At 38.8% G+C, this 13394-nt stretch overlaps 1 protein-coding gene across 1 annotated transcript in view; it reads left to right on the forward strand.

Moving 5' to 3' along the window:
* The window catches only part of xpr1a (xenotropic and polytropic retrovirus receptor 1a), a 72687-nt gene that overhangs the window by 5382 nt on the left and 53911 nt on the right, over positions 1-13394 (forward strand). Inside the window, exon 2 of the mRNA XM_061738270.1 lies at positions 3110-3161. Coding sequence (XP_061594254.1) covers positions 3110-3161 — 52 coding nt within the window. The remainder of the gene's footprint in view (positions 1-3109; positions 3162-13394) is intronic.

Raw genomic sequence — 13394 nt, forward strand, 5'->3', positions numbered from 1 at the left:
GTAGGTGAGAGAACAAGGCCACTCAAACATTTACATTTATTTTAGTCACTTGCATAAGCTTATATGAGGAAGAGGAGGGTGGATGTTGAGGCTTAGATTTAAAATTGAAAATATGAGATTAATGTGGTGACTTAACGCTGGTGTGGGTGTGATTTCACTATTTGATTGCTGTTCAAAGGTCAAGCAGTGTCCCTTGTCCGTCTCCAAATTAATCTGAAAGATGTACTTTAGATGTCTTAATTATAATAGCAAGTGTAACATTGCGATATAATGGAAAGTGTATTTAAAATGTACATAATTGACGATATAGTCTTTATTCTGTGCAGTAAAAGTGTGATTCATCAGCAATATCCTATAATATGGACATTATGTGCAGCGTACAACAGACATGGCATGGCAACTGCTGAGAACCCCCCTTTCTATACATCCCTCCTCCCTTCCATCGTCACCTCATCTTTCCTCCCCCACTGGGAGGACATCTGGTCCCTTACCAGACCTGCCCTCCACTCCCTTTCTCCTCTCCTTTCAGTATCTCCACCCATCCTCTCTACCTCCCCTCATGTAGGGACTCACTTACGCAGAGCTGTAGATTTAAGTGATCCTTAAGGTTTCTGTTATTGATTGTTAGAATATATATATCTTCAGTCTAATAATTGACTGCTTTTTTGTGGCTCTCTTTTTTTGTGCCATCCCTTTTTTCTCATGACTCGATCTTACCATATAACTCTGAAATGTGTTGGTTGGTGTCCCCCCAATACATAGGGGTCTTTTTTTTTTTTTTAGACAATAATTTAGATAGGTACTCTGCAGGATGATCTTCAGTGTGACATAAGTACCTGGCCCCAGTACTGGTGCCTCAATTATGTTTGGTTCATTGATTGTGCACCATCGTCACCTTACTAATACATGGCCATCCAAACCAATAGCCCTGTGAAGCTTTGATGCAGGTTTCACAGATGATTACTGTCAAGCCTGCAGGCACAAATCAATTCTTTCAAGAACCACTCTGCCTATCTTTGCTGTCCTAGCCATCACCATGGAAATGCAGCAATTTTTAACATTTCTATTTTCCACCTATTAGTTGGCTACATTATTAGCCAGGCATTAGGTGATCTTTAGGTGGTATCTTTTTGATACCCTGTGGTTTTTAATAAGAAAATGAATGAACAGTGCAGCATGACAAATGTTTACTTCTTAAAGTAGCTCCAGTGATGGATTCTTGTGCATGTAATTCAGAGAGGATCTTAGTATCAAGTATCAAAACGCTGCTACTAAAGCATTCTGAGTGTTCTGCACCCACACACAGATGTGTCCAAGTGCTTGCTCATTGCTATGTTGCATAAGAAGCAGGTAAGACGTACATAGAGCTTGTCACTCAGTATCTCCCTCTGACTAAGGTGCATGGGTATATTTCATACGCTATATGACTTATATGCTATATGAGTTTGTGTTTTAAGTTGGTGTGTTTGGTGTGCTTTAAACAGTTAATGTTGCACAACCTGAACCTTGTAAGCAAGCACACTGTATTAATAATTTTGTATAAAACATCACCTGAGAATTTTCTTCAAAACTAGTTTTGATGCACAGCAGCTAGTGCTGCGAAGTCAAGTGACAAAGTATGTAAGTAATATGGTCAGGCCAGCTGCTCTCTGCCTCTCTTACTGCTGTTGTTAATAACCCAGTGGTATTTTATTTTTCTCTCTGCTTCGTCTTTTGCTTGCTTGCCATTGGAGTAGGCATTCTGACAATGGGCCTGAACGCTGCTGTCAGATACCCCAGCGTTCTCTCATGGGCCCAGTGATTTCATCTTCTGCACATATTTTGCAGTCATCCTCATGTTCCCATTACACCTTTCCCTAATGACCATTTCACAAAGCACTCATTTTGCCGCTGTTACACATCGGTTTCTTTGGAATAGTGGTGTAACAGTCATAAAAGATATGTTACGCTGTTCTCTGTGACATTCACACAGCACAGCGGGGTGAAATAAAGGCCCTGGCTGTCTGAATGGGGCTAGTGTTTGTTGTATATGGTCAAATACGTGACATGCAGTGTTATTGTTTTTGTTTCTTTATGAAGCCTGTTAAATTAAGTTTATGTTCCAGATGTTTTTTTCTTAAGATAATATCATTGTGGCTATTATGCAATGTAAATATATGCAAAATATGACCCCAGAGTCCATTTTAGATACTTATTTAAGTATTGATAGCATTTGTATAATGTGCCATTGTTCACTCTAATCTCTTCTTACTTCTATTAATTTGTAAATACTTTTTGATGAGATGTGGGACAGTTTCAGTGGTTCAAAAAACAGGTTATTGATTAGGTCATTAAAAAGCAAATAAACCTCTTGAAACGCATATTTGGATGAAATGGCTCTAAGGTCTCGTTGAGGGTTATGTGGACTCCCTCAAGGACAACATACGTTGATGGGCTTTTTGTCTAGTTTTATTTACACTCTGGGACAGCCAGTCAGTGGGTTGTCGACAAATCACTTCTTTAAAAAAGGCTAACTGAAATGTTGTTTATGTGGCTGGATTTTTAGCAGCGCTTTCCAGCTTTTTTCGTAATCCTGGCTGCTGGCGTTGTGTTCAAACCTTTAATCAGTCACTGTAGATTTATGTTGTCTGGACCAATCACCTTACATATGGTTCCTTTCATGGCAGTATTTACATTTTTTTTTTTTTTTTTTTCAATATTTTTATCCCCGATTTTTTTTCCCATTTTTACCAACCCCGTGCTCCTACCTACGTCAGTCCTGGGCATTGCCATCCTCTGCCAACCCCGGGAGGGCCCTGCACTGAGCTCAGGTCTCCTTCTAAACCTGAGGAGTGAGCAGGCCGCTTCTTTTCACCAGACAGGGTGGGCTTTCATGCTAGTAAAGCCCATATTCTGTGCTAGGAGCTAGAAATGGCATAATTAACTACTGGATGTCAGCTTTGGTTGCTGTGATGCACACATACAAAGGAAAACCTTCTAATAGTTAGTACCTGATGTCCAGAAGCGCTTTATTTGCTAAATAAATGTTCTCTAATAAAATACAAACAAAAGTGAATGTATTTCCCTTTGTCAGAGCATCAGATCATTTTTACTCTTTTTTCATCACCAGGCATTCAAGGATATGCTGTATGCTGCCCAGGACCAAGCTCCATCCATAGAAGGTAAGGAGAATCTCTGTTTTGATAAGTATATCCAGACACACTGACAGACAGAAACAACATACTCAGACACACTTATGTGACCAGTGGCCCCTGTTTGGGCATCCCTAGAATAACATCATTTCATCTGCTAAAAATAGGTTGAAATCATTGCTAACTTGTTGCCACTCTCAACAGTCTATGATACCAAAAAATCTAAACCAATTAGTATACAAACTATGCATTTCTCGTCAACAGTTTTAACTAACCTGGTTCAGGTCGCAAAAAACAAGGAATGAGAAAAGGGCCATTTACCCATTTTGCATGTTGGGGATGAGTTTATTGTATACTTAGTGTGATGAATAGCAGGGACTATTTGAAGAAGGAGCCTACATTTTCTAGAGTGGTGGACTGCATCACATAACTGAACTGGCATCCAATGGACAGCAATGCTGAGTGTTGCTACGAACGCAGCAAAGATAAGGAGGGCCACTGGCTATAATTACTCTTTGGCTTTTTGCTGCAAGTACTACGTAATGAGGGAAAGTATTCAAAGCATCTGTTTTTATTTCCGATTAGCCATTTGTGGTGGTAAACAACTTTCTTTAGTTGCAGGGTTGAGGAGTATTTTATGACGCTGTGACGTGAAGCACAATGTATGACTGTGAGTGTGTCTAGATACAGTAGGAAAGAAATAAGACTTGGCCCACATATGGCTCCACAAAAATGACTTTGATGATGCTTGAATGTTTATTTTTTGAGCAGCTAAATGCATTGGCTTGTGGCCAAACTTGTACTCAGGTAGTGGTAGATTTTTATTTGGTGCTGAGCAACAAGCTCTTCGTAGAGCTGCAGGTTTTAGGGCCCACTTTTAGCCAAATGGACTTAATATGGATCATATGACTGGATGTATTATGTAAATCGCTTTCTGAAATGTGATTTATGAATCTTCATTGATAAATCATAACTTAAGTTCAGGTTTACAGCTGATTTATGACTGCTCTCCCCTAAATAGTCCATGTATTACTTCTACAGAGCACACGTCTTTTCTGATTATTACATTTGAGCCGTGTCTCCAGGACTCATTGGGCAAGCTAGGCAAGTGCTGTGTGGATGATGAATTATTTCCTGTCTCAGATCTGAGATTTAGCCATAGGTTACTGCTCCGTGTCTGTCAATCTGCTGCAAGATGGAAGATTATGTCGGATGAAAAGAGACAGGATCAATCAGTAAAAATGCATTGTGTGTCTGGTATCAATAGGGAAGAGCTTTTTCAATATATTTTATTTTTTTGTATCATTCCTATCATTACTCAAATGTAATAAGGAAAATAGTACTCATATATTTAGCTTACCACAGTTTAGTTAATATTCCTATAGTTAAACCCTTCTTAAAGTAAGAATAGTAAGAATAGCATGTGTTACTTTTCAGTGTTTTACTGTTGGATAAGCTTACAAGCAGCAACCTGACTAAAATAGATGATTTAATTCATGGGAATTCAGACTGAGGATTTTATTTACTATATAATATTTCACTGCTTTTCATATTCTTGATATTGTGACAGGGCGTGAAATACTTTAAAGTCCCCACGTGTAGTTGTCAGGTTAAATTTACTAATGAAAGGTGACAGAACTGTTCTGTACAATTGTTAAGAAGATTTTTTTTTTATTGAAATGTTAACTACCTGTTAGGTAGAAATGTACTTAACATTTAACTGATTATCCTATACCAGTGCTTGTTTGGGATAAAGCATGTTTATTGATGCAGCAAGCTATTTTCTGCTATTTTGGTTATATTGGGTAATAGAGGCGGGCCAGAACAAATACAGAAGCAGAAACAACTGGTTTAATTGAGTCGTCAGAAGGGCAGTCTCTTCGCTGAATAACATAATTAGCAGACATTTTAATAATACAGCATGTCGTGAACAGTTTCCTGCAGTCTGCTGCAGACTTAAACTGGCAAATCTAGTTAATTAAAACAAAAAATGTTGCAAAGAATAGACTATAACAGTCTATCTATCTGTTAGTCTATCTCTCCATTGTAATCACAACGCTCTACAGTCAACGTTAAAGTGGCACAAAGGAACTTTTGTGAGTTTTAGCTCAAAGAATCCTCCTATAGGCGTGGAGTTCTAATCACTTTTACAACCCTCTCCAAGATTAGTTTGGTTGTTTGCGCTATTGTTTTCTCTTCTGTCATTACTTTCTTGAGTCTTGGTTGCCTCTGCCTTGAGGCCCACTGTGGCTCTGTGAGCTAGTTTGGATGTTTCTGATTTGCAGCATGATGCCATATGGGACAGGAGTCCAAAGTTACTTTGGGCAGTTTTGGAGACTGCAATATCTATGCAACACTTCCTAAAAGTAATTACATAATCTTCAAATGAAATTCAGACAAATATTTAGCATGTAAAGAAATAATAATCCTCCATGATCTTATAACTTTACACCGCCAGTTCTAGTACTAGCATGGGAAGAGTAGACATTACTCTAATAAAAATTAAGCTTTGGAGATGTATGAATTGAGATCTACATTCAGGTAACAAATGGGGGAAAAAGCAACATTAAATCTTGTAGTAAGCCATTAAGTTCTTTGTATGCAAGACTACTTATCCGGCCTTCATTCAGTTGTATCCGTCTCTGTATTTCTTTTGCTTTTTCTGCCTTTTTCCTTGCCTCAGTCTTTACGAAAAGCAACATTTTGGTATTCAGAAGACATATTCTTTGCCTCAGGGAGACAGTTTACTGAATTATAACTACTTGCTCACCCACTCTGTTTCCTCACTGGTCACTCTGCTGCACCTGATAGAGCTGTGCAGTAGAGAATGAGTGCTGAACAGACAACACTTCAAAGCCTCTGTTGTTGCCAGACTGACTACAGATGAGAAACGGCAGTTAAAAAAAACAATACGACCTGAACACATTTGTACTACATGCTTAACTGTCTCTCATGTTCTGTTGGTGGTGTGCTTGTTTGGCTTTTGTTTAAACAGAAATTAAACTTTGGACATTAACAGCTGTTAGACACAATCAGCACCTCCATGGCAGACAGCCTCTTTGGGAATGTCCCACAGAAAATTGCATTATTTTAGAAACAAATTAAATCTGTTTTAATCAACACAATTACAATAAGATAGATTTACTGTTATTAAGAGATCTTGTTGCAGACAGACATGGAACACACATGGACATTAAGGTACCCGAGCCCCTCCACCATGAGCTTTCTCCCCTTTTCCCTTGCCGTTTACTCTACTGACACATGCAGAATTGTAATTAAAACATGCCTGTCCATACTGAGGAAAACAACAGAGAGCAGCTTGTTCCCCCCGTCCCAGCCATTAGAATGAATTATGCCACTATCTAATTCAATTGCCAAACTGGTTATTACACAGTTTTGAGAACAATTGCTCCAAATAATAAACACACATGTTGTATTGTCCATGTATGTCATGCGGAAGTGTTTTTGGCAATGCTGACGTTCTTTAAATGCCCAGATTATTATTGTGCAGCAGTTTTATAATCCTGCAGTTGTATAATATGTTCATTCATTGTATTCTTTCTTCCAGTGCCCCATTAATGGCTAGTCAATTACTCTGAGTATGTCTGTGCAGGGGGGAGGGTTATGCGGTAGTTGTGGGAAGCTGGTAGGGACGGCACTGATGAATATACACTAAGACTGAGCTGAGGCCTCCATGTTGTACCATGAAATCAGATAAGGTCTGAAGAGGGCAGTGGGGTGACACTTTATTGATTTACAAGTCAGGAAGCGGGGGTGGGGAGGTGGGGAGGTTCCTCTGAATCCTGAGTTCTTAATATCAGAGTTGAATGAATCAACACAGGAAAATCAAGTTTCATGACGGATTATTTCTTATATTACTCTACAGTCAACTTTCTGCAGAGATGCACCTTGTCAAAAATGCCATGTTCCCAAACAGCTGGTTAGTATATGACTTACGGGGTTTTTATATGTGTTGCAGGTATAAAAGCAGTGGTGTGAAAAGGTGATGCTTGTGTGGATTCCTGTAACATTTTCAGCACACAGAAGTGTGATGGAGTATCTTCTTTTGCCTGCAGCACCAAGGAAAACTGTGAGGCTATCTGTCTGACTGCTTTGACAAAACTAGATCATGCAACAAGACATTGTTGCCAAGCACAGCAGCAAATATACAACAAATAATACAAAGAAATAAAAAAACACTTAGGGAAGAAGCTCTTGTTTGAGTCCTAGCCAGTCGCAGGTCAGACAGGTTTCCTGCTACCCACAGCAAAAAGAATAAAATATAAAACCAACATCCCTTCACCACATAGATACTTGTGAAGAAAAGTAAATGGCAACTTCATATGCAGATGTTCATTGTTCTGTCATGGACACATGTGCCATCAAAGACTTTTGCACCCCACAGTACTGCATGTTCACTTGCCTCTTAGGTCAATCCATGCAAACTCTACATGCTTTATAGTCTTCACGGTGGCATTAGGACGTGTTATGTCCCAGCTGGCATTAGCTGAAGTGACATACTTGTAACGGACTGTGGAAAAACACATCGTGACCAATGCAGAACAGACTGAGAAGACCAAAACCTTCTCACTGTGACCATAATCCCATCTTAAATCCAGATGCAGTCAAATTAGTCTTTTCTGTGTTTAATTTTGTGTACTTATTCGAAAAGGCAACATGAATTACACCCGTGAATTATTGCAAGTTGTTCTGCTATTTCCTGCTGTTGTTTGTGCCGCTTGCTCACTCGCCATTTTGTCTGCTGTTGTTAACAACCATGATGAGAGGTTAGCCGAAAAGCTGCTAGCCTGTGCAATACAGAGCTGATTGTTATTCTGCTTGCGTATGTTTGAACAGCAGCTATAATTGCTGTTCCTGTCCCTTGCTGGAATCTTTCCTTATAATATTTGATATTGTGTGATTTTTCAAAATTTGGCCTATAGTTTAAATTGATTATTGAGGCAGGTTTCGAAAAATACTGATGAGTCACAAAGAAAAGAATAGTCTTGCTGTTGATAGTGTTTTATCATTAAGTGTGGAATTATATAAAGAGACCGTAGAGGACTGAGGGCACAGACCATCTAAATTCCTCAAAAAATGATCAGAAATCCCTAGTAAAACCTACCTACCAAACTCAAAAACCATACAGAAGTGTAAATAAAAAAAGTAAAATGTACTTATGTATATCTACAGTTTATCAATAAATGAATCCATGAGTATTTTTCCAGTTTCCCTGGATAAAGCAACTTAGGAATACATGTATATTTTACACAAACAAAACATCTCTGTGTGGTGACGTAGACAGGCAAACACTGGAAAAACGGGAGCAGGCCATATAGTTGGGGGGATAAGACACTGGGAAGGAAGGGAGACAGATGGACATGCAGACAGACAGGTAGACAGGCATGGGGGGTTCACTACTATGGCAGTCAGGGTCTCCCACCCGCCTGCATTATTGATGTGGTCTTTGACGTGCTGCTGCTATTGCTCATTTCCAAGCACTAATTGCTGGGTTTTTGTGGGGGGTGGTTCCTTATATAACCCTCAGGTATAGAACAATTTAGCTAAATATAGTGAAATTCCAGTCAAGCAGGACTAATCTAAATGCACAAAATGAGATCGTTCCCAAAAGCAAACACATTTTACCACTGCATCTTCAAGGTAAATCTTTACTTCTGGTCCATGTTATGTCCTTGTATGTTTCCATGCTGAGTTTCATCAGTATTTCCAAGTGAGGGAAATGCACATTACTGGATGCTAATATTATAAGTCCAAAGGAAGTTGGAATATCATCAAGATCTCAAACAGTTATGTGACAGGTCATCCTTTGGGGGATTGTGTTCATAAAGAGATTGAAATAATGCTCTTCTTTCATCACTCAAGCCGGGGCAGCTTCCACAGTGATTTTCCCAAAAGCCATGTAGCAGTGCCACAGCTGTGGAATTCAAAGATTAGGCCTTTGATGAGGCTTCTAAGGGCGTTAGGAGGGAGGAAAGCGTTGGGATCAGGGTCAATAAATATGCAGGATAGCTATCCCAAGGTCACGGACTAATCGAACCAAGGTAATGAACAATGAAAACGGTAAAAGGTGATTGGAATGGAGAAAGACGGCCACCACAGTCTGCATTTATGTTTGCAGTGATGATCATAAAAGCAGTTAAGGCATGGAATGAGTTTGGCAGACAATGACTAATGGAAAGAAACTGTCAATGGTCAGTGTGGAACAGTAAAGATAGAAATTGTGTGTGTAAGAAAGAGCGATCCCTCAGGCAGCAGACAGACAAACAGACTGAGTGGGAGGTCTCTGGGCTCATCTCCAATGCAGGTTGCCCTGCATTAGCGCTACAGCCATCCCACAACAGAAAGATGGTGAGAGAAAGAGAACCTTGGCAGATGAAAGTCTTCTATCTCTTTATCCATTATTCATCGATGAATTAGATCTCGCATGAATGAAGTTGAAGAGAAAAGGAAAGTGAGGGTGAATAAGGGGGAGTGAGAGAAGGGTGAAGGTTTGTTTTTGTTTAGAGGAAGAGGGATCTTGACGGCAAATCTTGTAGTACTAGAAAAGGGTAATGAGTTTAGATAAGGGTCTGTATTGCAGGAGTTGTGCATATATACATAAGTGTGTGTGCGTGCGTGCGTGCGTGCGTGCGTGCGTGCGTGCGTGCGTGCGTGCGTGCGTGCGTGCGTGCGTGCGTGCGTGCGTGCGTGCGTGCGTGCGTGCGTGCGTGCGTGTATAGAGTCAAGAACTCTGTGTATGTGCTTATATGGACATATGTGAGTACATCTGTTCTGGATATATGAATTTGGAGTTACTTGAATGAAGATGACAGGAGCAACTTGTCATCTTCAAACATAGACGCTATAGCTTAATGCTACAAAAGAGAAATCCTTGGAATGAAAATCAAATATGTTTCTAAGGGACTGCATCTTTGTCCCAATGAGAGCTAAATCTCTCTTTGGGAGATATATAAATAAACTTAATGCAAGGATTTTCTGATCTGGCCGTGTGCCATGTGCACAATTGGGGATCATATAGACGGAGCACCAGCAGTGCTCTCAATAATGTCATGCATGGGAGGCATGTGAATATGATTAAATCTATGTCTAGGTCTAAAAATATTCTTTTAACACTTGCAGATCTTGCAGATCACAATGCAACCTTTGTAATTAGACATACCGTAGTATTTAATTAACTGACGAAAGCTGACGGCCTTATTGCCAGCTTTGGCTGCCAGTCAAGAGATCGGTGAACCCCTGTCTTATGTGTTATTATTATTATTATTATTATTAGTAGTAGTAGTAGTAGTAGTAGTAGTAGTAGTAGTAGTAGTAGTAATTGCAATGCTTGACAGAAATTGGTGGGGAAAAAAATCAAACAATCACAGATTGTTTGATTGAATGATAGACGGAAAGGAGTGATGATGGATGGATGGAGAGAAGAATAAGGATGGGTGACCTTGTTTCAGCGTGTCTTGATGTTTTATTTTCCCACACTGTTTCTGGTCTCCACCGCACTCATATGTAACTAACCATGGAGGGTTTCCCACACATGCTTTCAGAGATACTCAGGCACAGAAGGAGCTGCTTGCTACAGGGTGAGTGGGTGTGATTATGAACTGTAGGTGATGACAACAGGGCCATATGCTGATGTAATTTGGTTTTTATCCTGCTGAAATTAGAGGACAACCAATTAAATCATTGCACATCTCCCACTCTAATCTGTTTTTACCCACTTGAGTATTAGAAAACTTTAAATGCTGTACTACAAAAGCCTAAGTATATTAAACTTTCAGTTCAGGCTGGAACCACATGGAAACCCTTTGTAATGATTTACTAGACACAAAAAGCTCCTATCAGTCTCTTTTCTACTCTCCACAATACTATTTTGACTCTCAGCTGATTATGAAAATTATTGCAGGACTCAGCACTACGCCTGGTAAAAGAAAAATGTTTTTCACAACCCTACGCAATGGGGAAGTTTGTCTAGTAGCTGATAGTCGATGCAGAGTTAATAAATCAAGTCAAGGTTGGCTCCAAATGTGTCACGACCACTGTGGATGATTCACATGGGAATAGTTGCTTATAAAGGTGGCATATATATATATATATATATATATATATATATATATATATATATATATATATATATATATATATATATATATATATATATACAGTGCCGCTGTATTTTATCTTGGTTTTGCCCAACAGTAGAATGAAGACAGGCACACTGGAAAGACACAGTTTTGACTAGGTGAGGGAATGACAGATGAACTAAAAGAGTAAGAATGAGAAAAAAGGCGACATTGGTTGTAATTGGAGGATAGAAAGCCGAAACCTTGAGGACTGTCCGTTCCCCAATGTCACAATTACTCACGTAAAAGATGTGTGAAGATAGAAAGAACTGTAGACAGAAAACTATGACAGCCAATGTGAGGGGGTTTTCATTTGCTTGATCAATACATTTAGATTCACTGCCCATCCCATCTGCTTTCCACTTGTGGCAGGAATAATAAATACCAATTTAAGTTTAATATATTTGTGGTCAGGGGAGGGTTTTCCTTTTGGGGACAGGAATCGTTGGAAGATTTAATTTCTTGTTTTATTTACGCTACGTCATCTTATAATCCAGAGACCAGAGTTGAGAGGAATGGGGATCAATAATTCATTAGCATTGTTACCCCCCCAGCACCCCCATCCCGGCCAGCCCGTCTGTTTTTATATTAAATGTTAAATTATTAACCGTGTGTGGAAATACTATGAAAAACCCCTCCTGATGTTCCTGAACCTTTATGAACTGGCCTGTCACTCACAGGAAGTTAAAACGGTATGGAAACATTTACATTTTGTAAAAGATTATTGTAACATATGATTGATTTATTGATAGTCTGCCTGAATGATAAATACCATCAGTTTGAGTCAAGCCTTGACTATGCACAAGATTTTTACCATGTTTGTGCCTGGTGGTGTGTTTCCTGACCTTTGAAGGAGTGACCTTTCAGCCAGCTGTATCATTACAGATAGTTACTGTACTTCTCAGTAGCTTTTAATCACAAACTAAATTTGTGTCTATTTTGCATTTTGTCCCCGGGCAAATGCTAGGCTTCTTGACAAGCACCATCTGATAATTAGGTCCCATAATCATCCTATTAATATTCAGCTCAATTAAACAAAGATTAGCTTATTTCACCCCAGCCATTAACAACAGACAATAGTAGAATGATTATTGTAGATTTCCTGTTGTGATTTTTACAATGAAAACTATGTACCGGTACATTGAGGTAAATTGTTGCACTGCACTGTTAATCTCAGAAACATCTGATTTTAATGTTGTGTACAATTTGTAGAGAAAAATTCTAGGTATTGGATTCTGCTTATGAGAGCATAAAAACAAGATGGTAGTAGAAATAGCACCATGGCACCAAGGAAAGAAACTGGAATCATTTGAGCCTCCTTTTAGGTCCTTAGACATTCAAGCCCGAAACACAATAAACCAGAACACGTAAAACTAAGGGCCAGAGCGGTAGGCTGAATTATCAAGCTGTCTGGTAAAGCATGCTGTTACCTCTTGGGCCATTTAAACCATTGTTAGGCAGAAATTTAGAATAAGATGATCAAGAACATTTTATTCGGTTGGAATTTGCAGTATGAATATTTTTCTATTAAGTTTTAAACATGGGACACACAAATAGGAAAGATAAAACCAAATCCTGTGCTGCAGAACATTGACAAAATAATAAACTGTAATATGTAACTAAATACCTTTGCTACAGCAGAAGGACATTTCTGTAGCCTGTATGAAGACAAAAAAAAAGGATAAATTCACTCAAAATGCTGTGGTAAACAGGGCATCATTGTCTTATTAGTATTAGAGTTTTTGAAAGAAAGAATGCAATAGTGTCCATGAATCCAAACATTTTTTAAGGTGTTTGATGTCAGGTATAGGTCACTTTTTCTAATGAAAGACATGTGAGATCCACATAAAATATAATATATATAAAATATATGTAGATAGTGACTTCTGCTATTCCGTCTGAGCAAGACCACATCTTATGTCTGTTGCTAAATATTCTGATTGCTTTTGTCGGCACTTTCATATACTTATAGCATGTTTTAAATACATGAAATCAAACTAATTGAAAGTTCATTTTAAAGAGTAAATAATGTGCATTATCAGTTTTGTTCAGACCTTGATGTTGGACGTTGTTCTTTAAAGTCCAGGCAAAGCAGAAACAAATATTTGTTCAGATTTTTTTTATT

This window comes from Cololabis saira, chromosome 13 (genome assembly GCF_033807715.1).
Source record: "Cololabis saira isolate AMF1-May2022 chromosome 13, fColSai1.1, whole genome shotgun sequence".
Taxonomy (NCBI): domain Eukaryota; kingdom Metazoa; phylum Chordata; class Actinopteri; order Beloniformes; family Belonidae; genus Cololabis; species Cololabis saira.